A 23693-nucleotide genomic window follows, 5' to 3' on the forward strand; every position below is an offset into this window, starting at 1 on the left:
CCCATGTTTTTAAAGCCACTGCCTAATAGCCTGTAGCAGGCTTAGTCTGTTTATGTCATCTATGTTAGGAACAAAAGCGTGTAGGGGAAACCCACCCTCTAAGCCTGGCCTTGCTCTTTGATAGACTTCTCAGTGAGAATTGTGTTTCTCAGTGCCAGCGCCCCTTCTTGCTGCGGGAGGGTTTATGCAGCCTCTGCCCCCCGCTCACCCACCCTTGTTATCACACAAATCACATAATAATGTGGCCAGGGATAAACAGGAACTACAGTAGCTGTTAGCCGCGTACGAAAACAAATCACATGGAAACAGGATAATTACTGAGAAAATATCAACTTGAGTAATGCAGTAATTGTTTTCTTCCCTCCAGCAGATTTATTCCAGCTCTCCCAGCTCCTGCTGGTTTCGAAGTCTGTGACTTCATGTTAATAACAAGAATTTCATGTTTTGCATCGCACTTGTTCAGAGCCTGGGTATGAAACTATCTGAAGTGGAGGAATATATTCTGAGCAGCTTCTTGAAAGTGCTAGGAAACAAAGTTCTAGTTAAAATATCCCTGTTCATAGATGGCCCTTTGTGGACTCTGGTCTTTGAAATCCACTTTTCAATCCATTTTTTCTGTGGTGTAGAGGCATCATAGAATCACTGAATGGTTTGAGTTGGAAAGGATCTTAAAGATCATCTAATTCCAACCTCTCTGCCATGAGCAGAGACACCTCCCACCAGTCCAGGCTGCTCAAGTCCCCATCCAATCTGGCCTTGGACACCTCCAGGGATGGGGCAGCCACAGCTTCCCTGGGCAACCTGGTCCAGGGCTTCACCATCCTCATTGTGAAGAATTTATTCCTAACATCCAGTCTAAATCTGCCTCTCTCCAATTTAAAGCCATTCCTCCTTGTCCTGTCACTTCAAGCCTTTGTAGAAAGTCCCTCCCCAGCTTTCCTGTAGCCCCTTCAGGTACTGGAAGGTCACTATAAGGTTTCCTCAGAGCCTTCTCTTTTCCAGGCTGACCAGCCCCAACTCTCTCAGCCTGTCCTCATATGAGAGATGCACTAGGATCATCCTTGTAGCCTCCTCTGGACCCGTTCCATCAGCTCCATCTCCTTCTTATGCTGAGGATTCCAGAACTGGATACAGGGCTCCAGGTGTGGTCTCACAAGAGAGGAATAGAGGGGCAGAATCACCTCCCTTGACCTGCTGGCCACACTTCTTGTGATGCAGCCCAGGGTACAGTTGGCTTTCTGGGCTGTGAGTACACACTGCCGGCTCACATCGAGCTTCTCATCAAGCAGCACCCCAAGTCCTTCTCTGCAAGGCAGCACTTAATAACATCATCCCCCGTCCTGTACTGAAACTGCGGGTTGCTCCAACCCACGTGGAGAACCTTGCACTAGACCTTGTTGAACCTCATATGGTTCTCACAGCCCCACTTTTCTCCAGCCTGTCCAGGTCCTTCTGGATGACATCCTGTCCTGGTGTGGCAACTGCACCACTCAGCTTGGTGTCATCTGCAAACTTGCTGAGGGTGCGCTCGGTCTTGCTGTCTATATCATTGATGAAGATATTAAAGAGGACAGGTCCCAGTACGGACTCCTAAGGGACACCAGGCAATGGCTGCTTTATGCCTTGCGTAAGTCTGAGGGCTCTGCTTTTGGGACTTCACCATTGTATGGGCAAGATCATTTTGCCTTCAGTTCTGGTTTTTCCTTCCTCTTGCTGCTTGTCGTTTCCTTTATTGAGAGAGGTGCTTGTGAAGTGACAGTGACCAGTCATGGAGGTCCAGGGACATCACCTCTCTTGCTGTAGTCACCTCCAGGTGAAGATGGGCTTGTGCTGTGACTTGCGGCTGGTCCCCCTACTCGGCTTTGCTGCTATTTTACTTTAGATTCCTCAAGGTAAAAAGATGAAAGTGTATCAGAAACCAGGTTTCCAAAGGGGTTTGTGCCAAGTAGGAGTTTAAAGATTGCATATTGGCGGATGTGAGATAGTATCTTTGGTTTTATATGCACAGAGAGAAGTCCTTCCTGTGTTTTTGCTTTGCTTTAGGAAAACCTACCCACTGACAAGCCACTGCTGCTTCTTCCCTTGCCTTAATCTGAATGAGATTTTATGAATACCTCATTTATCTTCTGGTTCTTGTGGTTGTCCTGCTGCTCTTGGCTTGGAAAAAAACCAAACCCACCAAAAAATACAACAAAAAACCCCACTGGTTGTGGAGAACACAGAGCCTTCCCACTGCAGCAGAACAACCATTTTTGGTGTCTAATGCTGGGGAAGTTAAACAAGACAGGATCTGCTTTTTGGTATTTTCCAGAAGCCTTTGATGTTCTTCTCATTTCTCTTCTGAACAGATGTTGGAAACAACCAGCTTAGCTTTCTAGTGCCTTTGTGCTCTTAGGGCTGGGTGAGCCCCACACAGGACAGCGAGGAAGGGGTTCCAGGTTGCTCCTTTGCTTTCTGTCCCTTGATAGCAGCAGTGGGAAGGGCATTGATGCCTCCAGACTGCATCCAGCAGCAGTTCCTCCTCAGCTGGCTTGATGTCTCCCTCAGCTTGATCAAGGTTTCACAGGGGAGAGGAGGAGGAAAGGATGCTGGTGTTCAGGATCATGGCCACTTTGTTGGGAAACAACCTTTTTTGCCTCCCTCTGCTCCAGCTTTGCTGCAGGTGACGTTGCCCGTCCCATATGCTGGGGAGCAGGACAGAGCTCATCTCAGCGCAGCCCCACCAGGCAGGGGCTGCCTCCGAAGCCTGGTCCTTGCGGCTCTGCTGGGCACCGGGCACAACCTCTCCAGGAGGGACCTCACCGTGTTTCATCCCCACCAGCAGCAGGGTGGAGGCCACCACCCTGTGAAAGGTTCCGCGTCCCAATAAACAGACCCTATTAAGATCCTGAGTGGTGCCAAGGTGGCATCTAAACACTTGCCATGTTTGGCGTGAGCTGCAACACGGCAAGCGAGCAACTCCGGGCCGTGCTTTGGTAGCTGGAGGAGCACAGAGGAGTCCACGCTATCCTTGTGCCACTGTTATCGTGGAGCCACTGAACTCCATTGGGTCACCCTTACCTCATGAGGAGGACCAGACCAGGGAGAAGGTCGATGGGCAGCCCTGGCCACTTACTGGTGGCCATGATTCACTGTGGAGGGGAAGATCAGTGCCAGCTGGTGCAGAACGTCATCTGCTTTGTCTGCAGGGACTGGGCAACTGTACTAAAGGTAGCAAAGTCGTGTGAACTTCTTCACTTGTTCGCCTCTCCCCTTCCCCCCGCCCCACAGCAGCTGCAGCGCGCAGGCTGCTGAGCCTGGCGGTGGTTTACAGTTACAAACCAAGGCACAGCTCCTCTTCCTGCCCCCTCCAGGAACAGAAATCTATCCACTGACTAAGCAAATGAATAGATAACCTTCTAATTAAGGCATTGGGTCGCTGCCAGAAAGGAGCGCCCCGGCTCAGGGTAGGTTGCTGGTGTGCTGTGATCCCCACCTGCGTGGCCGATGGCTATTGAACAGCTACTTCATGCCAGGTTAGGTTCATCGGTAGGGGCTGACCTCATCTAGTCAAGCAGCTTGTGTTTGCTGGAGATGGACTTCTTCGTTTGGAGCTGGGGAGGTAAAGGATGGAAATTCTTCACAATGAGGGTGGGGAGGCCCTAGCACGGGCTGCCTAGGGAAGTTGTGGCTGCCCCATCCCTGGAGGTGTTCAAGGCCAGGTTGGATGGGGCCTTGAACACATAGTAGGAGGTGTCCCTGCCCATGGCAGGGGTGTTGGAATTAGATGATCTTCAAGGTCCCTTTGAACTCAAACTGTTCTGTGATTCTGTGGTGTACAGGTGAGGCACCGTGGCTCTGGGATGCTCCTGAGCTTGTTGGGCTCAACAAAGTTGTTGTGTTGCTGGAGTGGGAGCTGAGTGTTCTGATGTGTTTTCCCTCTGCCCTAGCTCACAGCCATTAGAGCCGCTCCTTACGATGGCCACAGAGGTTATGCTGATCCATTTGGTCTCTGATTTGAAGGGTCTTGTTGAGCTGAGAGCTTCTCTACCTGGAATTTAAAAAGCTGTTTTTCATCAGTTTGGTCTATTTTTATCTTAGCTGACCTCGAGTATCCCTGTTCTCTTAGTTTCTGGATGGATGCATTTGGCATCTGATGCTCAGAGCTCCCCCTGGAATTTAACAAGAGATGGAGAAGGACCTCTATGAAGGATGGTTGGGTTCCTCTCCTCCCGGGGGCTGCCCTCGTAGCACCTTTTTGTTTGGCGTGGTGAATGCCACTCTTCTCTCTAGCATGGCCACGTCTGAGGAGGACCTGTCTGTGTCTGCCCCATTTTTGTGGAGATGGCATAGCCATGAGCTGACTGTTGAGACGTGAAGGGACGGGATTGCCAGGAGCTCCTGCATATGGATGGGTTTATTGATCCCGTAGGACTGTGTGGGTAGCATTGAAGGTAGTGGGAGTCTCTGAGGCTTTGGCAGGAGGAAGAGCTGTGATTGTGTCTGCAGGAGACTCAGCTGATTCACTCTGGACACGCTGGAGGTTGCAGAGCACGGCGGTGTTGTGATCTGGCAGTTGGTCCTTCTTAGTCCAGAAGCTTTTTTGAGGGATGTATGTGTCTCCAGAGGTCTGGGAACGGGCCAAGGAGCTGTGGCAGCTGGCATGGGAGGATGAGAGGACAATCTAAAGACTTCTGGGAAGGTGCTGACCTGGTTGTTTTGTGCTCCCCAGGATCGTGGCCTGCCGGGCAAACTGGAGCCAGTGTCGCCTGTGAGCCCTGCTCACGCTGACACCGAGCTGGACCTGCCGCCAGCCCGGCTGTCGAAGGAGGAGCTCATTCAGAACATGGACCGCGTGGACCGCGAGATCACCAGGGTGGAACAGCAAATCTCCAAGCTGAAGAAAAAGCAGGTAAGAGGCTGTGGTCTAGAGCAAAACACACATCCTCACTTCTGCGTGCTACCTTGTGGTCCGTCCTTGCCCATACGTGTCTGCAGAGGGGAAGTGGCACTGCCCAGCACCACCAGAATGATCTGTGTCTGCGCTTTCTGTTGTGATGTGGGGCGGTTCCTGCTGTGCCAGCACTCTGGGGCTGGTAGCTGCAGGACTGGGGAGCTTTGGTAACCCAGCTCATGAGCTCTTTTGCATGTCAAAGTACCTTAAAGGAAGAAAAATCTTTCCTTGGGGACTTGGCTGTGGTCATGCAAGCGGTCAGTGGCAGAGCTGGAAATGCATCCTGGGTTGCCCAACTCCTCCACACGAGGTCTTTTTTTTTTTCCTTTCCAGCAATTGTCTCTCTCCAGTGGTGTTGCTGCCAGTATTGTAGCACTGGTCTTTTTAAAACATTGCAGCGATGTCCTAATGTCCCTTCCTGTGCAGTCAGGCCCCTTCTCAAGGGCTTTGTGGCTCTGCAGTCGTGAGCAGCGTCTGGTCCAACTGTGCTTGAGCCGAGGGTTTGAATCTGATCTTCTTGGTTAGTGCTTTACCCCTGCACCAGAGCACTCCCAGCAGAAGGATTGCCCGCCGATGTTGTCGTGTGTACAATTACCATAAACCCATTAAGAGATTTATATGACAAAACCTTGGGGGACGTCTGTGATAAAACCCACAGACTTAAAGGCTTTCGCTTTCTAAAGCAAATCATTTCTCTCTGCCTCTGTCTGGTTATTCTTTTCCTTTGTTTGGGGCCAGTTTCTAAACAGTCTGATGGCTGCTGATCCTGAAGTGTCTGGGACGAGCGATCGCTCCTGAGGAGTGAGCGACAGGAATTCAGGAATGGAGCAAAACTTCTCCTTGGGCTGTTGGATGGGGCCAGTGCTACTCAACGATGGGCACGTAGTTGACCTTCCACCCCCATCAGATCTGTGTTTTCCCGTAGCAAATACTGTCCCTTTCTTTGGTGCAACAGGAAGCAAGATGTTTTGGTTTTGTTTTCAAACACTATGGCTTAGTAGACACAAAGGATGGGGTTTGCGTGTTTCTTCATATCTGCAGAGGTATCAGGAGGCTCAGAGAGGGGGAGTCAGGAGGGAACTGGAGCAGCAGTGCTGGGGGTGCGAGGAAGCAGCCCTCCGTGCTGGCTTGCAGGGGCCGAAGGAACATCTGGGGTGATGGAAACCAGAGAGGTTCCTCTTGTTGGGTTTGGTGGGAGCAGGGTGAAGCCAGCCCTTCCCCTGTCCCTCCTAGGAAGCTCAGACAAAATGTTGGTGTCCATTGTCACCTGGCAGTCTGGCTGCTGGTCCATGTTTTTAACTCACGCTTGAGGAAGGAGGTGCAAATCATGGTCATTTCGCACTCAGAAGAGGGGCTTCCAGAGCAGGGTGTGCCTGGCGCAGCGGTGAGGTCCTGCTCACGGCAGCCAGGGGGACTGACAGCTCTGCCCATCCACTGCCTGCCTTGTTTCTGAGATGCTGAGGAGGTGCTGTTGAAGCTGACGGGAGCAGCATATGCTCCTTGCCGTTAAAATCAAGCTGTCCTTCCATAAGGAAATGGGGTTTTTATTGTTGGCTGCTTGGTTGTTTTATTTCTTCCCTCTGAACAAATTTTATGGTGCTTCCTCCCCACAAAAATGCTCTGGTGAGTGAGGAAGAAGGTGAAAGTGGCTGTTGGCAGCAAAAGCATCCCCTCCCCTCCTTTTTTTTTTTTTTTAATTTTTTTTTTGGCACTTGGTGGCAAAGTTGTTTGGTAGCAAATCCCGCCTCTCCCATGTGCTCTCCTCCCCGCTCTGTCAGGATCCCTCCCCAGCCCCGTCCTCCAGCAGGGCTGGCACAGCTCAGAAGAGGCATCTTTGGGTGAGGGGTTCCTGACTGAGATGCTCCAGGAATGTTTTGTCCGTCTGTACATCTGAGCTGTCAGTGCAGGAGAAAGACGGGTGAGGGAAAGCCATCGGCTTGAGACAGGTACCGGTCCTGCAGGAACGAGCGGCGGAGCAGGGGAGAGATTGGACGCAGCCGGGAATATCCTGATGTATTTCCCCTCTGTCTCTGGGAGGCCTTCTCAGGGTAATTAAATACACTTGTGTGGAAAGGCTGTGGAAAACATAATCCCAACCAATCCCAATCCACCACCTTTTTGGTTGTTCCAGAAATGCCAAGGAAGGCTCTGCCTGGACTTTGCAAGCAGTAACATCTTCGGCAAGCTGAGAAACCTTCGCCGAGCCCTGTGCGCCCCTGGCAGAAGGCCACCTCTGTCAGCCATCCCCCACTCATTCATGAGCCATATGCGCTTCAATCTCTCTGAGTCCTCTCTCCCCCTCTTCCTGACAGGGAAGGATAATCCTTATGCATTTATTCCTGGCAGCAGTACCGAGGATCTGAAGGAGAAATAAACTGCTGGGCTGCTCTCCACAGTGGTGCCTGAGCCTCCCTGGGTGCTGAGGGCTCTCCAGGAGTACAACACTCCCACCTGGTGATGGAGGTGGAGCTGGCTGGGTGGAAGAGCTCCAGGGTCTCCCCTTCCATCTCTCTCCTGGCTGGGTGTCCTCTGTTCTCCCCTCAGCTCTTTAGAAGCGGTTTTCAGAGGTGCCCTATGGCTGGAAGCCCTCTCCTCTCCCCTGGGCGGGTGGAGCATCCTGGTACCCAGGTGGTGGCTGCCTAAAACAGGGCAGTGTGGCAGCTTGGTGGAACAACCTTGGCTTCATCGGGCAGGTCCCTTCGGTGCAGGGGCTGGTACCTGCGGGGATGGGATCTTCCTGAAATGTCACCCACCTTTCTGCCAGTGCCACAGGCTCCCGTGGCCCCTCTGTAGCACGCGGTCCAGCCGAGGGGACCCTTACCTGGAGAGGGCACTTCCTTCGCTTGGAGACGTGTTGATTTATGGATGCTGTGGGAGCCCTGGCTGTGGCTGACGATGGCGTCTCGCGTCCTTTCAATGTCGCTGCACTGGCTTTCATTTAGGGAGAGGAGGGGGCTTTCAGGCAGCCGCTGCCGGGAGTGGGGAGGGAGAGAGTGTGGAGCTGTCAAGACTCATCTCTCATCCCGCTTCTCTCCCTGTAAAGGTCACAGTCCCAGACTAGCTTTTGTGGCAGACCTTTAAGAAATCCATTTTGTCAGTGTCTGGGAACCCTGACCTATTTTGCTTTGCCATTTCCCACAGCTCCCAGGCGTAGCTGTTGCGGGCTGAACGTGCTGTGATCAGGTGTGCTGCCTGCAGCCGCTGCCCACGTCCTTACATCCAGCCTCTGGCCCTTTAATAACCTTGCAGTGTTACACCACAGGGACTGGAGTTTAATTCTCTACTGTATTTCAGCTATAATTAGGTTTGTATTTTTCTTTTAACGAGCTGCTTTTAATGAGCCTCCACTTACTGGCAAGCTTTCATTTCCTGATACGCCATCAAATCCTCTTGTCTGAAATCACTTCCAGCACACCCAACCGCTTTGCATGATTCTTGTGGGTTTCCAGAACAATGTAGCCAAGTTTTTGACAATTCTTTTTATTTTTTACCTAAATATTTTCCCCAAGGGAAGCAGAGGATTTGCCTGATCCCTCTTGTGGCTCTTTCTTCAGTTTATTTTGTGTGAGCGAGGGTGTGTGATGGGTGCCTCAGCTGAGCCGAGGACACCGAGCACGGGCAGGTGCCTGGAAGCGCTGTTTCCATGCTGGGGCTGATGCTGAGAAGTGCTTTGCAGCCTGTGGTTTCAGCCGTAGCCTCTCAAAGAAGTCCCTCTTCTTGTCCCCTTTGCGAGGTGCTGTGATTTGCGTTATCAGAGAAATGGCCGTGGGTGAGAGAGAAGGGAGCTTTCGTGCTGTCGTGTGCGTGGTTGGAGCCTTCGGCACGTGCTGCAGCGGCGTGGCTATTTGTGGGCAGAAAGGGATGGGTCCTGCAGTGCTGGGAAGGTTCTTCCCCTTCCCGGGTGGAGGTTCCCCTTCTCATTTGGATCTGGAGTAACCTGTTGGTTAAGATCCTGACATGGATGCACTGATGAGAGTGTGGGGTCCGGGCTGGCCTCCCCCTCCTAGAGCCCCAGCCAGGACGGTACTCAGCTATCTGGCTGGTGGGGGTAGCTTTTTTTTTTTTCTTTTTTGCTATATCTCAATGTTGTTCATGCTGCTGCTTTTCCCTGTATGGGGAAAGATGTCCACCTGTGGGGTGGTGGAGCTTAAGTGGAGTGCACAGCGCGGGGCTGCTTCATCCATTGAAACACATTTAACTTAAAGGGTGGGAGTTTTCTCAGCCAAGCCAGTAGAGCTGTCTGGGTGCTTAAGTGTTTTCATGAACTGCTTCCTACAGCCCTAGCACTGCTAAAGCTGTCATCAGCAGGAGCTGAGGTGATCTGAAGGAGAAATAGGTGTCTGCCTTCTTCTTGGATCACTGGACCCTGCTGTCTCTGGGAGGAGGGTGGTGTGCTCACCTCTGGTTCTCTCAGTCCCAGGTGCATTTTCTTCCTCGTATGAGACTTGCTTGATTTCCCCCCTGCCGCCCTGCTTCAACAGGGGATGCTTTAGCTGGAGGAAAAAAATACAAAGATTTGGAGATTGAGAGCTGAGCAGTGAAAAAATGTCAGGCAGTTTTTGACAACCGCTCCCTCTCCCGTGTCTGTGCTGCCCCACAGCTGCCATGCGTGGTGTGTGCTCTCCCTCCCCACAGGGAGCCCGTGGGCCCAGGAGGAGCCTGGAGGAATCTGTTCTTTCCTCTTTCAGCTGAGCAGTTCCTCTAACTTACTGGAAAGGGCTCAGATGTCTCCTCCCGCCTTGCCCTGGGAGAGCCGGAGGCACAGGTCATGCATAAGACATCCCTGCTGTTGGTGGTGGTGTTCAAAAGTGCTCTCTTAAATCTGCTGCTTTATAATTGATGCTTGCCATGGCCTGAGCAGGTGGGTTGGAACACCTTAACACATTAGTGATCTCTGCAGGTACACAGACATGCTCCCTGGTATTTCCCACCCCCCACAGGGATAGCTGGCATTCAAGCCTTCCTTGGGGCTGGGTGTGTTTTGCTGCATGTGTGGTGGGGACGTGGTGAACATGCTTGTGGAGCAGCTCTTGGGCTCCTGGATGTGTTTGTCATGAGTGGGAGTGGAGCTTGGGATGAGGTGCACACCTTGGGTTACGTGTGTCCCAGCACAGGCAGACAGAGAGCTGGAGGGGACAGCGTGATGTCTTTTTGCAGGCAGCTGCTGTGCCTCAGAGTCCAGATGCCATGAAACATGGAGCTGTGACAGTGCTGTAGAGATAGTAAGAAAGCAGAAGAGCCAACCAAGCAAGCTTCTTAGCACTGTTGTCTCTGAAGGCAGGACACCTGGGTGGTGGCCGTCCACCCCTACTGGGCTTTTAGTTGGAGCCTGGACTGACTTAGTGGTTTCTGCTCAGGACAGCTTGTGAAGGGAGGAAAGGAGTGGGTCTCACCTTCCTAGGTGAGCGTGATGGCTTACGGCTGGAAAGTGGTTGATGCTGTGCTGCTGCCCTCAGCAGCTCTTCCTGTGTCTGCTGGGATGACTGGAACCACGTGGTGTGTTCATGCTGCTGGCATTTGCAGCCAGAATGCTTGAGCTCTCCGTGAAAGTTCACCAAAGGGTATCTTGGTGGCCTGTGCCTGAGCAACCCGCTGTCCTCTGCAGGGAATCCCGTAGCTCTTGCTTGTCCTCTGGAGCACTTTGAATCTCTCGCCTTGGCTGAGAGGGCTGCCGCATATCCCACTGGGCTGACTCTGACCAGAAACATCAGCTTTTGTGGTGTTGCTGCCACCTCTGCTGTTCTTACTGGCTCCTCTGGCTGTGCAGCGCAGGGGTGGCCAGCGCACAAGCCATTTCATCGAGAACAGTCATCTCTGGCATCTCCTCTAACCACAGCATCACAAGATAAAGCTGAAGGTGGGACAGTCTTGCTGCTCTCCCCTCGCTCCTCCACCGCTCCCTGCAGCGTGGCGGCAGCCCAGAGGCAGGTAACAGCAGAGAGGTGGGCTGGGGCTTTGGTTCCCCTTAGAAGTTTTCAGTAAGCTCATTACTTCTAGTCTTGACTCCTCTTCCAGAACCTCGTTCAAGGCAGATACTTATCCCCCACGCCCAAAAAGCACAAACTCAGCAACGCGGGGCAGGGTGTCTGGAGCAGGACAGCGCTGCGCTTGCCTGGCAGAGGATGTTATGCAGCTCTCGTCCTTCTCCCCATCCCTCTGTGGCCTGAGCCTGCCCGTGGCTCTTGGGAAGCCTCCTGCCATGGCGGTTTATGCCTCGGTCACGGCACCGCAGAGTCTCGTGTGGACACGGACGGCTGCTTTTCTCGCTGTGACTCACCCTCCTCTTCCCCCATCTCCTTCCACAGCAACAGTTGGAGGAAGAAGCAGCCAAACCACCGGAGCCTGAAAAACCCATCTCCCCACCTCCTATCGAGTCCAAACATCGCAGCTTGGTGCAGATCATCTACGACGAGAACAGGGTGAGTCTGGAATTGATGGAAGAACAAAGTGCGATTGTGCTGTGTCACCCTGACCGGGGACGGGGAGGTTGGTAAGGGGTGGGTTGGGGATTCCCCTGGGTGCGATCTCTGGGGCGGAGGCCGTGGGAGGTGGATCGACACAGCCCTGTTGGGGATGTTGGTGAGAGAGAGCTCTGCCGTCTGCATTGAACTCAAATGTCTTTGGAAGAAGCTGCCCCGGGGGGTGTTGCTGTGATCAGCCTTAGATTTGAAGCGTTCAGGAGATGCCTCAGAGCCCTGTTTGTAAAGTAGCTTGTTTCATCATCTCTCCCAGGTGGGAGTCTGGTCGAAAGCTGCCTCAAAGGATGGGCTTTGGTGTGGTGGAGTGGGCTGCATGGGTGGAGGGGGCTGTCCGTGATGCTCTAACATTGTCCGGCCAGCCGGACACTCTCCTGGCTGTCCCTGAACCCCCCAGGGCTGGAGCAGAATGGACGGGGATGCAGCCATGGCTGGATTTCTGGATATTTGATGCTGTAAATAGCATTAGCAAAGGTCAGGCTGGCATCCCTGGCTCTGAATCTCTGCCTTGACCATTCGTTTGTTACACTCAGCCATCACTTGTGGCAGCAGCCTGAGGAGACACAAATTTTGGTGTGTGCTTTGGAGCGATGTTAGGAAATTGGGCCCTTTGGTAGATAATCAAGCATATTCATTTTCATTTAGGTGTTGGATAAAAAGGATGATTTTGCATAAAAGGAAAACTACCAGTCGCTAATTATTTTGAATTGTGAGGCCTGCGATTTCACTGGAGCTGCAGAAATCCAGGTGCCCAGCTCCTAAAAAGAAAAAACAAAACTGCCCTCCCAGGCAGTGCAATTTTCCTGGGTGGGTTTTGTTGGTTGTTTTGTTGTTTTTTTTTTCCCATCTGCTTCTCTCCCTGAGCAATAGGAAACCCAGCACTGGCACAGTCTGTTGTGTGAGTGAAGAGTTGAGGTCCCTGTCTTTGAAGTGTTAGCAAGTGCCAGCTGGTGGTAGCTTTTCAGACACTGGGGGCAGGTGATGAGTGTGCCTCAAAGCCGTTCTCCCTGTGGTAGCACCAAGTGCCCTCACCGGGGGTCTTGGACTAGACTGCTTATGCCTGGGTCCTTGTTCGTGTCTGCGTGATCCCTGAGATGGGTAAATGATAATTCTTCCCTTGTTCTTGTGAAGTCCCCTAGCAAGTAGCGTGTAAGCAAGCCCATCTGTGGGCAGGAGACGCAAACCAAACAACCCCTCCCTTTTGCTTGGTAGAAGTCATAGTAGGGAAGTTCCTCCTTTGGAGAAGACGTGATCTATTCATGGGCAACAGAAAGTCGACAGAGCCCTACTGGTTGGTGGCAGCGGCTGTGGCCAGGTGATGAAAGGACCCTTTTAAGTTCCATCACATGCAGACGCCAAGCTGTGGGCTGCGAGGGAAGGGATGTTCTGAGCGTTGCAGACAGCATTGTCTTTGTTGTGGGTCCAGTAACAAAGATGGGATTCAGGATGTAATTGTCCTTCTATAGGGTGTCGCTGGGCTCAGCTGTCAGGCTCTGCCCTCCCTCAGACATGGTTGGGATGCCTTTCAGTGAAGATTGCTCTCCCCACTGGGGCCAGGAGGAGGAAAGCTGGAAAAGGAGAGGACGTGGGAGTAGTGTCAGTCAGGACTGTGGGTGAGAAAGAGTGGCTGGTGGTTGGATGTCAGGTTGCTCTGGGTGGCCTTGGTGGCAGCAGACTCTTGGGCTGTACCCAGCCATTGATAAGCTGTGGGGAGAGCCCCAGGTGTGTGTGTGCTGACCTGTGGCTTTGCTGCAGCTGCACACTTGTGAGGTGAGTTGGTAGGAGCGAAGGGCAGTCGGCTGCTAGAGACACACTGATGTAGAGTGGGAAAGGTCACTGAGCCAAATTTTAAGCCTTTCTGCCTCTTCTGTGCCATGGAAAAGCAGTAAAGTTGGATGCCTCGAGGTCTGCTTGCAGAAAAAGTGACTGTAAGGGCTGAGCCAGGGCTCCAGCCTACACGCAAAGGGAGGAAAATCCTGATTTACCCACATGGCTTAGCTTGCGGCTCGCTTGAGGGAGGCAGCGCGTGGTAAAAAATGCGAATAAAAAGAGGATATTCAGGCCTCGGGAAGAGGCGAGAGAGCAAAGCACCCCAGAAAAGCTGGCAAAGCATGAAACGATCTTTAACAAGCAATATTGTGGAAGGAGGGGAAAGCCAGCGCTTGTGCCGACGCCAGAGCATGTGGGAGGCAGGGCGCTTTGTGGAGGGGCTGTCGCCTGGCTCTGGTTTAATTTTTTGTGAACCACAGGTCTGTGTTTCGCTGAGCAGGCGGGTGCCGCTGCGCCCGTTCCCACCGCTCCTGCCAGTTTGTGCCGGAGTTACACACTGTGTGCACTTATACCCCGAACAAAGGAGACACCAAAAATGGTCCATGGGAGAGAGGAGGTTACATGAGGACAGAGCAGCTAGAAACACCGGAAAATCAAGTTAGCCAGCCATTCTGTGACCTACTTTCCTTTTGGCGATAGCTGTGGCTTTGCAGGGGTGAATGGTTTCTAATTTTAGCTTATGGTTCATCAGGGAAGTCTATATATTCTTCTCAATGCTGCACTGGGTATGGATGAGGGCTTGGGATGCAGGTTGGCACTGGCCTATATCACATTTTCTCATGCTGAATGCCTATCATGCTCATTTTCCCTCTTGTGACCTATTTAACACGAGCAATTTGAGAAGTTCCTTGGCGTCGGAGAGGATAATTGTGGAATACGTGACCTGTAATCCCTTCTTGCTACACTCTGCTGGACAAGTAATTGATTTCCAGGTAAAGAAAGTTGACTGTACAGATCCTGCTGGGGAAGAACAGAGCAAAGCTCTTCTGGACGGCAGTGAAATGCTGCACGGTGAGGCTGTGGTTGCATTTGGGAAGGTTTTCAGAGACTTGGTTTATAGCGAGGCAGTCAATACTTTTCTTTGTGATTGCTGAGAGCCAGGTGCCTCCTGCCCTGCTTATGTGCTGACCAGAGCTCTTGTCTCCACAGTTGAGCTGTGAAGCTGCATCCAAAAAAGTACCTTTTGAGAAATGTTTGCAGTATAACACAGAAAAACAGACATGCATCCAAGCCAGGATTTCAGCTGTGAGTGCAAACTGTACCGTTTCTGAAAGGATGTATGAGAACGGAAGCTAACATTTTTGGTACAATCCATAGACTAAACTGAGAATAAACAGTGGGCAGCCTTTTTAGAAGCATCTGAGATCTATCTTCAAAAGTGCTTTTAGTCCCTGAAGAGGCAGAATGATGTTTGCAAACAGTGCTGGGTGCTAAAATCGCCAAGATGGTTCAGACAGCGCAGCAGGGAGCTCAGAGTGACTGTTTTGGCCACAGGGTGCGCGGGTGCAGGATGGGGTGTGTTTGCCAGTCCTCAGCACCCCTTCCCGGGAGCCGGGTGCCAGCAGGATGATGCAGAGCTACCGGGGGAAATTGGGTTGTGGCAGGCATCTCGGTTGCTGTGAGAAGCTAACAGCAATGCAGGTGCTCTTGTGAGACCCCACCTGGAGTACTGTGTCCAGTTCTGGAATCCTCAACATAAGAAGGAAATGGAGCTGTTGGAATGGGCCCAGAGGAGGCTACAAGGATGATCTGAGGGCTGGAGCACCTCCCATCCGAGGACAGGCTGAGAGAGTTGGGGTTGTTCAGCCTGGAGAAGAGAAGGCTCCAAGGAGATCTTATGATGACCTTCCAGTACCTGAAGGAGCTACAGGAAAGCTGGGGAGGAACTGTTTACAATGACATGGAGTGACAGGAAGAGGGGGGAATGGCTTTACATTGGAGAGGGGAAGATTTAGACTAGGCATAAGGAGGAAATTCTTCGCAGTGGAGGTGGTGAGGCCCCTGCCCAGGCTGCCCAGTTCAGTGGTGGCTGCCCCATCCCTGGAGGTGTTCAAGGCCAGGCTGGATGGGGCTTGGGAAGCCTGATCCAGTGAGAAATGCCCCTGCCCAAGGCAGGGGGGTGGAACTGGATGGGACTTAAGGTCCCTTCCAACTCAAACCATTCTAGGATTCTGTGATCTAAATTAAACTGTGTGAGTGACGTTTAGTGTCTCTTGTGCAGGGGGAAGCTGATCCCTGCTGGATCTGGCACCTCTCCATTGGTGGTGGTGTGGCACGGCCTCCTTGTGGGCTTTAATTTCTGCCTCTGGGATGCATTATTATATCGAGAGACTTTAGCCACCTTTACCTCAAATCCCCATAATCAGGGCAGATCCTCTCTGCATATTTTTAGCTGTGACTTTATTCTGCTGGGCTGTCCACGGGATTCCTTGCATCTGTTTTCCCCTGAAATCGATTGAGCATACCTGGGATTGAAGATGTTTTTGTGCTTTAAATGGAAATGTCCAGGTCCCTTGCTAAGCGCAGGGAAGTGAGCATTGTTGCCGTTGCCTTCCCTGGGGTGCTGGGCTGGCTGAGCATTCATCATCAGCGTGTCCTGGCGGCTTCTGTGCCGTGGCCGTCCTGGCCGTGCCAGCAGCCCACCGGCACGTGACTTTGCTGAGTGAATTCTTCTCCAAGTCCTGTGCGTGTCCAAAGACCCCACTGGCTTCACAGACGCGCTTGTGCCTTCTCTCCAACCATGGTGGTGACACAGAGCCTGCATGTACCCATCACCTGCTCTCCGCAAGCCGGATCCGGGGGTTGGAGGCTCTTTGCTGTGCTCCGGAGCCAGGTGGGTTTCCTGCTCGGAGACCAGATAAAAAGCAGCCTTCATCCTTGTATCACACCTGCCCCTACAAACAAGCACATGTCAGCTTTCCTCTAAAATATTGAGCTCGTTTATTGGAGAGGGGGAGGTCACGTCAGGACACAGCGTGACTTCGCTCTCCTCCGCTGTGCCAGAGAGGGGACACTGCGTGCTGCGACTGGGACAGGTCCTGCCGCGGCATGGCGAGGGCTGGGGTACAGCCCACCCTGCACGTCGTGGGTGCCCAATGGCTCGTAGCTACGCAAGCTCATCCCTGCTCCACTGTCAGCCCTCCAAAAACTGTGTTTGATGCAGTGCAGGTGGCGGGAGCAGGCAGCAGTGTCTGTTTCGCTCTTGGGATTGAGTTGGTGGAAATCAATAAGATTAAATTTTAATTCGTTTTCTGTCTCGGTGCTTGTTCCCTCAAAAGGGCACAGCTATCTATCTATAAATTTAGCATTCTGCTGTAAAATTGGAATTCAAAAGGTTGTTTTGAACTTTTTCCACCCCCTGCTGCTGTTGTGTCTGTGCGGAGCGTGTTCCTAGCTATCCATTTAGCCTCCTCGAATACCTTCATAAACCATTAATGCCCCATCCATAAATAAGAGAATAAATAAACGAACGCTTTTAGCATTGCAAAGTATAATCTAGCTGTTAACTACTCAAAGGCACCGAGTGTGACTCAGATCCCACAGGGATTTTATGTCTGTGTAACTCTGATTTTCTATGAACTCCTGATTTACATTAGAAAAGGAAGAATCGGGCTGCATCGCCAGCACAGAGCTGGTGCAGTAAATAAAACCTTATCAGTGAAACTGCTTTAGAGCATTAAATCTGCAGGGTTTTCTTTTTTTCAAGTTCTAGTTTATGTGGTAGTCGGGGTGGTGGCATTTCCTATTTGGCTGCTGAAAAGGCCTCGATCAGTTTGTTTCTAGTAACCTTTACTCTGGGGTTGCCTCATCGTGGCTCAGTGATGCACAACGGGCTTTCAAATAGTCCAGAGGGGAACGAGGAAGGTCAGAGGTTGGGTGCCGTAAACACTTCTGCTTGATGGCAAGATTTCCAAAAAGACAAAATCGAAACATTTAGCCTGGAGTCATCGAGAATCCTTTTGGTTTTGATGGGTTTTCTAATGATCCTGATGTCTGCTTTTAATGTCTGCTTCTAGATCTGGAGTTCCCAGTAGGTACATTGACTTAGAAGCTTTATCCACAACTAACCCAGACCAGATAATGCCGTGTCCTGCGCGTTTTCGGGTCCTGGAAATAAGGGTGAGAAGTGCAGAGAACCCGAATCTGTCAGCAGCACAGACCCTGTGGCTCTCAATCCCTGGGTTTGGTGACCAGAACTTTCTCATAACTGTTCAAGTGCAGAGACTTTGATTTCTCAAAGGCCGGTGTTTTCAGAAGTTTTGCAATGGCAGAGCCTTGTTAGCACCTTGCTTTAAAATCAATGTGCCTTTGACAGGCACTGTAAACTTGTGGATGAAAGAGTGTGATGCTAGGTCAGTGTGCGAGAGGAAACCCACCTGCGACGCCGAATTCACCCCTTGGCTGTGGGTAGAGTATGGGTGAGCCGACCACAGAAACTGGCTGGCAACGACTGCCAAAGCCAGAAACCTGCTAGCAACCAAAACCATAGAATCATAGAATAACCAGGTTGGAAAAGACCCACCGGATCATCGAGTCCAACCATTCCTATCATACACTAAACCATGTCCCTCAGCACCTCATCCACCCGTGCCTTAAACACCTCCAGGGAAGGTGACTCAACCCGCTCCCTGGGCAGCCTCTGCCAGTGCCCAGTGACCCTTTCTGTGAAAAATTTTTTCCTAATGTCCAGCCTAAACCTCCCTTGGCGGACCTTGAGGCCATTCTCTCTCGTCCTGTCCCCTGTCACCTGGGAGAAGAGGCCATCACCCTCCTCTCTACAACCTCCTCTCAGGTAGTTGGAGAGAGCAATGAGGTCTCCCCTCAGCCTCCTCTTCTCCAGGCTAAACACCCCCAGCTCTCTCAGCTGTTCCTCATAAGGATGCACAGGGCAGGGGGGGGACTGCTATTCACACATGGCTCCAATGTGACCTATTTCCTCATTTTTCTTACTATTTATGATTAGGCATTCATAACAATCACTGAATGAATCTGCAGGCCTGATCCTCGGGGATAGGGCTTTGTCGCTACTGGTGTTGTAGGGAGATGGGTCCAGCCAGGCACAGGGCAGTGGGAAGCATGCAGGGTACCCACATCCCATGGGCACCCCGGAGACCTTCAGCCCCTGGGCCAGGTGAGAGGAGCCTGGCATGTTCCACTGAGGCTGGCTCATGTCCCCTGATGCTCAGGGATGCTTGAGTTCAAGGAAAACGCAGGGGTTGGCCCGCGTCCTCGGGCCACTGCAGTTTGGGGAGCACTGGTGGTGCCCATCGCTGCTGGGGAGAGGGAAGAAAGTTGCTTTCCCTTCCCGCAGTGCCAGGGCTCGTCCCACCTGCTTTGTGGGAAGGGCAGCAAATGGTTGGGGTGGTTTGGCTCTTGGAGAGAGGGTGCTGAGTTTTACAGGGGAAAAAATTAGTATCTGTGGGAGTAAGAATGAAAACCTTATTCCCCGTGACACCAGCACTGCCAGGTCGTGGTTTGGTCCTGGCAAATCTTGGCACAGAGGCAGCACCTTTAAATGCCCCCAGACTGTTTGCCTTTCTGCTTCATGTAAAAAGGTGTCCCGCCTGAGGGTTTCCGTGATTTCTGCTGACCTCAGCCACACTTCTCCCGAATTTTGGTTTAAACAAAGTCCAGCTCCAGCCGCCTCTTTGCTGAGCCACTTCTGCAGCTCTGCCGGCCCCCAGAGCTCCCGCTGCTGGGACAGGAATTTCTCCCAGCACCGCCCTGCGTGCAGCAATCCTGCCTCTCCAAGGGCTTTGCTTATCTCCATGTAGGACAAGCCTGGTCCAAATAAAAACCCTTCCCTTCCTCAGCGCTGCTGCCTCCGGCCTGCTATAAATAACCCCAGGAGCGTGGTTCAGCTGCAGCAGCGTTGCAGTGCATGGAGCGATGGCTGGAGTCGGTCCAAGAAAATGCCGCCTCCTAATTTCAGATCCGCTTTCTCAAAATAACTCTTGTGTTTCCTTCTCTTCCATTTTTAAACTTTGCTTTAAGAAGAGCCCACGCAAAATCCCAGACTCTCCCTTCTCTGCTTTTGGATGTTCCGCTGCCTCGTGGGGTGGGCTCATCATCCCCGCGGGAGCTCACATGGCTTGGGAAGTTGCTCTCCTGCCCGCTTCCCCCTCCCAAGCCTATTTTAGGTTTCTTCAGAAGGAAAGCAAGGCTGGAATTTGCTTTGGAAGCCAAATGTGTTTTAGGCGAGAATTGACATTCTTGGAGTCTGCAGGGAGGTTGCTGTTGTTGAGGAAAGTATCTTTAGCTTCAGGCCTGTTGGAGGAGCGTGAGATGGGGTAAGAGCATGTCCTCCCCAGCTGCGGTCTGCCCGCCTGTGCTCTGGCCATGGGGAGGTGGGGAAGGAGGGTTTTGGGGGGCAGATGCCACATCTGTGGGTCCCTTTTTGCATCAGTGGGCCTCACAGTGACATAGGTCAGTGTTTGAGGTTCAGCCGTGCTTCTTGAGACACCTTGATCCTTCTGAAAAATGCACATGGAGGACTAAAACGTGATGGGCTTCCCCTCTTCATCTGCGTTGTGCCTAAACACTCTCCAGAGGTGGTGTCTGTGCCCTTGGAAGTGCCCGTGGTTGGCCCGTGCCGGTGTGAGCCCCAGAGGCGCTTTACAGGAGTGAAGTGACTGATGGGAAATGGGAGCAGAAGTCAGCCTTGGGGCTTCAGTCCTTTGGCAAATGCCGCTGCTCCCAGGGCTGTAGCAATCTGAATCAGGAAAGGGGGTCATTAGCTACTTGCCGTGAAGCTGCAGAGGGACTATAAAAGCAGTGGGGATCTTCATGCATCTCACCAGAAGTAATGGTTGGATTTGCTTCCTGATGTCCATTTCTTTCTGCTAAATAACAGGGAGGGACTGCCAGCGTGAGTGGGGTTATTCAGCAGATGTAGGATGAAACCTCTGGTTTCCTTCTGCAGGGTCGGTCACTGATCTCCTAATGAAATCAGTATTGGGACCGAGCGCTAGGTGGCTGTGCCGGTGGAAAGGGAAGGATTTAACAGGGCTGCCAGGGGTCGTCAGCTGTGGGGGGAGGTAGGGGCTGCCCTTAAACCTGAATGAGGCCTGAATTCCCCAGCGAGGCTTCTGGCTGGCTGGGTCCCCAGGCAGGGAGGTGCCTCCGTGTGTCTGTGTGCGCTCCAGGATGAGCCCCAGAGCGCTGGGAACCTTCTGCTGGCATAGTATGTCCTTCCCCGTTCTGCTGCCAGCTCCCACCTTGGTCTGCGTGGTCTTTCAGACAGCTCATTACAGTTCCACTATGACCTGATAAATGCAGCAAGGAGCATCAGCAATTACAGTGGGTGTCAAGCGTTAATTAGGCGGCTTTCAAGATAGAGGCATTTCTTTGTGTACATACAAAGATATGACGTGCTTGGAATAGTTTCCCCTCCTGATCTTTCCTTCTGGAGATGCGTACGTTACAGTTGGTTAATGCAAGACAAATTATGTCATTCTTCTTGATTCGCCACATGTTCTGCCTGTGGTGATTTGCCTCTGGGTTGTCTCATTAAGTTGTCTAAACATGGCAAATGCAGCAGCTGAACACACTTGCCTGTTTCTCGAAGTTAATCGCATCGTACACACGGGCCTCCAGCATCATCGGTTCCCAGTGCCGTCCACCACTGCCAGGGCCCCTTTCACCAGCGCTGGCACCCAGGAGAGTGGCCCTTTGGTGGGACCCTCTGCCTCGACCTTGGGCTGCAGTCCTCTTCCCACAACTACACTGCCTGTGACTGGTCAGGGGGCTGATTTTTGTCCCAGGTATGCACCAGAAAATATCCAGGTAAGCTGATGCTTCCCACTCGCTGGCAGACGGTGGGGGACAGGAAGGTGGTTGGCCACATCACACCCTTGGCAATGGATGCAGTGTCTTTTCTAGCAGTTTTAATGACCCCCCCTTGAAAATCTTACCCCGTGGTTTTAATTGTTTAAAGCTTCCAAACACCACCGTGCTGATGCTCTCTGAGGTGAGCAGATTTTATAGCTTATAAAGACCAGACTATTAAGCTGTACCTGAGAGTTCTCTGCTGCATGATGAGTATTTCTGAGGAGAGAGTTCTCATTGACAGAGTCAGATGTGCAGCAGTGGAAATGTCTTAATGCTTCAAGGGGCAGCTGTGTTGGGCTGTGCAGCTCTTCGGTTTCTTCCTCAGGCTGCGTTTGCTGGGGTTTAATTTCCCCATCATCAACTGGAGCATCCTTGGGGATGGCAGGGCCAAGGACAGCATTAGCCAGGGCTGTCCCATCTTCATGAACCCAGCAGAAAATCTTCTTCTAGAGAAGGAATCTTGTGTACAAGAGGCACGGACTCTGTAGCAGTTGTGGTATTTTATGAGGAGGGTAGGTACATGTCTCTCATCCCTCGAGCCTTGCGTTATGTGACATTGATCTACAGCACTGCGTTTTGTAGGTCCTGGTGCCGAAGATCCCTTTGCTTCCCCCTTAGGTCAGATGGGGCCCAGTCCCTCCTTTCCCTTTTGTGCCAAAGCACCCTCTCGCTGGCAGCAATCTGGCATGGGAGATGAGTTGGGAGCAGTTTATTGCAGTGCAGAAAACGTAGTTGTTGTATGTAAACACACGGTTCTTTCCCTGCAGCCTGAGCCGCAGGCGCTTCCGTCTGTCACAGCTGTTTCCCAGCCCCTCCCCGGCGTTGTTCTGGGGTTCACTTGCTCTCCAAAGACCCCTCTCCCTTGCCTGGGTGGCCGTGCTTTCCCTGTGGTCCCTGCAAGCATCTCGCCACTGGTCACCCTGGACAGAAGCGTGGTGAGCAGCGTGCTGGTGGCGTGGGCGCAAGTGCCTGGGGAGCTGCACCATCTGCACATCCCCGGCGGCATCTCCCCACCCGCGGTCCCGAGCAGGGACTGGGAGAGGCCAGAGGGGCAGAGACTGGCTCCAGCTGCACTGTGGGCTCTTGTCACAGCTTTGCTGGCTGCTCTGCTTCTCGTGTGTGTGTGTCCTTGCCTGTAAGATACACGCAGCAATGGGGACATGTGTGAGCCCCGAGGGCTGATGCGCAGGAGCGCTGCGGATGGGCAGGCGGGGATGCACTAAGAGCAGGGCTGCCACGAGCATCATGTGGGGACGGTGCCAGAGCAGGCGCGCTTTGCGGTTACATCTCCCATAGCATCCTTGAAGTTGCTTCTAAATTGAAATAAAGCTTTTTTGTCCTCCTGAGCGTGCGGTAAATAGAGGAGCTGGAAATAAGTCCTTGTGGTGGTGAGGCACCTGGCACGGGTTTTGCAGCCGGGCCAGGGCTATTTCGCCGGGGCCCTGAGCTTGGCTGCGCGCAGGGTGACTCACACAGCTGCTCCGGGGCCAGCTCTGCAAAAGTGCACGCTGGCAGATGAGGCTGTGTGGGTGTGCAAAGCCCCAGCGAGGAGCTTGCACATCGAACGGCTGCATCGGCGCTTCTGAGGACTGGCTGGCAGCAGGGGGGTAGGTGAAGCTTTGAGAAACCCACGGAGGGGGGCAGACACGGGGGCAAGCCGGCAGGGCGATGCGCCAGCTCTTGGTGAGGCATCCTCTGCGCTGAGACCCTGGGAAGCTCAGTGTGTCGGGTGCTAGGGAGCAACGTGAGCCAGAGCCCCAGAGCTGAAATCCCTTCCTTGCCCCGGGAGGGTCTTCACCTGGGGTTTGTTGAAGCCCTGGGGGCTCTGCCAGGGAGCCCAGAGCCCAGCCCTGCCCAGCTGCCCACCCCTGGGGCTCAGCTCGGCTCCCAAGCCCGTTCTGTGTGCTGGGGAGGGTCTGCCCTGCACAGTGCCCCTTCTCCCATATTTTAGGCAACTGTGGATTTTGTCTTCCCTCTACCCCAAGATGGCTAAAACTGCCAATTTTATTGAACAAGCACCTCTGAAAATCCATCTCCTCAAACCCCCCTTGCTGCCAGGTACTTGGCTTTATTGGCTGAGCTCTGTGCAGCTCTCTGGATTTATCGGACTGTCAGTAACCCCCAGTGAAAAGCCTGGCTTTGCGAGGAAGTGCTGTTTACTGAAAGTGTCATCTTTTATTTAGACTCCTGCTGCAACCAACCCATGTCTTTTTTTCAGGCCTGTTTAATTAGTAACCACCGCACAGCCCCGACACGTGTTCCGGGGTGGTTTTTTTAACTCTAATAAGCACTAGGTAGCTTGGCTGGGGGCGGAGGGGGCAGAGAAGGGCTCCTCTGCGGCAGCGGGGCGGAGAGGAGCGAGAGCAAGACAGGAGCCAAGGGCAGCTCATATCAAACGATCACATGCTCATGAAGCGATGAATCCTAGAAAGGGCATCTCTGTGTGTGCACCGGCTCGCCCGCCCTCCTCTTCACACAGCGGCTGTGCGGAGGTAACGGGTGTGATCCCCGCCTGGCACCGGGAGGGGTCAGGGCTCTGGGTCGTGTCCTGGGCACAACTTGGATTCATTAAAGCCGTGAGAACTCGAGTGCCGGAGCCTTTTGCCCGTGGGGCTGCCCTGTGG

The 23693-nt window shown here is 52.7% G+C and overlaps 1 protein-coding gene across 12 annotated transcripts in view; it reads left to right on the top strand.

The window, feature by feature from the left end:
* NCOR2 (nuclear receptor corepressor 2) overlaps nt 1-23693 on the top strand; it is a 258401-nt gene that overhangs the window by 116860 nt on the left and 117848 nt on the right. For all 12 annotated transcript variants that reach the window (XM_069871338.1, XM_069871343.1, XM_069871331.1 and 9 more), the window contains exons 5-6: nt 4712-4891; nt 11239-11352. In XM_069871338.1, the coding sequence (XP_069727439.1) occupies nt 4712-4891; nt 11239-11352 (294 nt within the window). The remainder of the gene's footprint in view (nt 1-4711; nt 4892-11238; nt 11353-23693) is intronic.

The sequence above is a fragment of the Phaenicophaeus curvirostris genome, chromosome 17 (genome assembly GCF_032191515.1).
Source record: "Phaenicophaeus curvirostris isolate KB17595 chromosome 17, BPBGC_Pcur_1.0, whole genome shotgun sequence".
NCBI classification, from domain to species: domain Eukaryota; kingdom Metazoa; phylum Chordata; class Aves; order Cuculiformes; family Cuculidae; genus Phaenicophaeus; species Phaenicophaeus curvirostris.